The following is a 1,133-nucleotide window of genomic DNA, read 5'->3' as shown; positions in this document are numbered from 1 at the left end:
TCAATACTGTAGTGCCACTGAGGCCAACAATCACGTTTCCCATTTTCTGTAAATGTCTGTGCCCTCTTTGAAAGATCAGACTGGGTGGTTTACAATAAGTCAGAGTCACTGGTCTAAGAAACTTATAAGAAAAACTTCTCAATTCTGTTTTCTCCTTTTGAAAAGCTGAACCAGAAACTATGAATCCTGATATCATTTTTTTATGGAAATGGAGTAAAATCTTATACTGCTGTTATCTTGCTTTCTCCCATATGATTACTGGAGGGTCTTCATTGGTACAGTTACTAACATATGGTTAACTAATTACAACTTATAAGTTTTATCAAATGGCTAACAAAGAGTAGAAAATTACAGTATGGTACCTTTTAAAACTGAGTTTAACTTCTAATGACTGTTGGAATTAATGTTCAAAGTGACTTCAAATCTCTCCAAGGACAAACATCTCACCGATATATTTACAATTTATTATCAAATCGGTTTAACTATCTCATGACAACCCAGAAGGTTTCATGGTAGTAAGCCAGTTTCCTTCTGCATGATCCTATCATTGTATACAGTCACCAAACAGGACATGGGTCCCTCACCCCCAAGCTAACCAAGAGTAATGGCTTGAAGTGGCTATTGGTCTAATTTTTTATGAAAATCCATGAATTATGTCTCTCTCTTCAAAGATAAAGGACCAGTGACAACCACTGGGTCCACTCTTCCTCTACCCCTGGAAGCTATATGTTATCAGTGTTAATTCAATCCTTAGGATAGCATGGACCCCTTGAGCATCTCTGTTAATTCCCTGATGGAAAGGTTAAAATAAATAAGCTGCTGTTACAAGCCCACTATATTGTTGGGCAAATAACCTTTCCTACACCATGCTTGGGCCCATCCTTTCATCTTACCTACCTACTTATATTTCTTGAGAAAGTGATTTTTTATAATGGAGCATCCTAATCCTTATCCTCTTTAATTCAATTTACCATAATCAATACTCAAATTACGGCTTACTTCTTTTGTTTCCACAGGTAGTGAGTACTCTGAGATATGTCTATGCTGTGGCTGCCATCCAACACAACTGTTGTGTTGGGGAGAACAAGCTGGATGTCTGGACCTGCATTGGCTGATAAACAAAGCAAAAGAAA

At 37.3% G+C, this 1,133-nt stretch overlaps 1 protein-coding gene across 1 annotated transcript in view; it reads right to left on the bottom strand.

Annotated features, from left to right (window-relative positions):
• Window positions 1-1,133, bottom strand: part of LOC119581998 (dyslexia-associated protein KIAA0319-like protein) — a gene marked incomplete at its 3' end in the record, with an annotated part of 29,808 nt that overhangs the window by 7,737 nt on the left and 20,938 nt on the right. The window contains 1 exon segment of the mRNA XM_037930194.1: window positions 1,000-1,111. Within this exon segment, the coding sequence (XP_037786122.1) occupies window positions 1,000-1,111 (112 nt within the window).

This window comes from Penaeus monodon, chromosome 15 (genome assembly GCF_015228065.2).
Source record: "Penaeus monodon isolate SGIC_2016 chromosome 15, NSTDA_Pmon_1, whole genome shotgun sequence".
NCBI lineage: Eukaryota > Metazoa > Arthropoda > Malacostraca > Decapoda > Penaeidae > Penaeus > Penaeus monodon.
The sequence above is the reverse complement of the archived record's forward strand: the minus strand, read 5'-3'. Positions and strand labels throughout refer to the sequence as shown.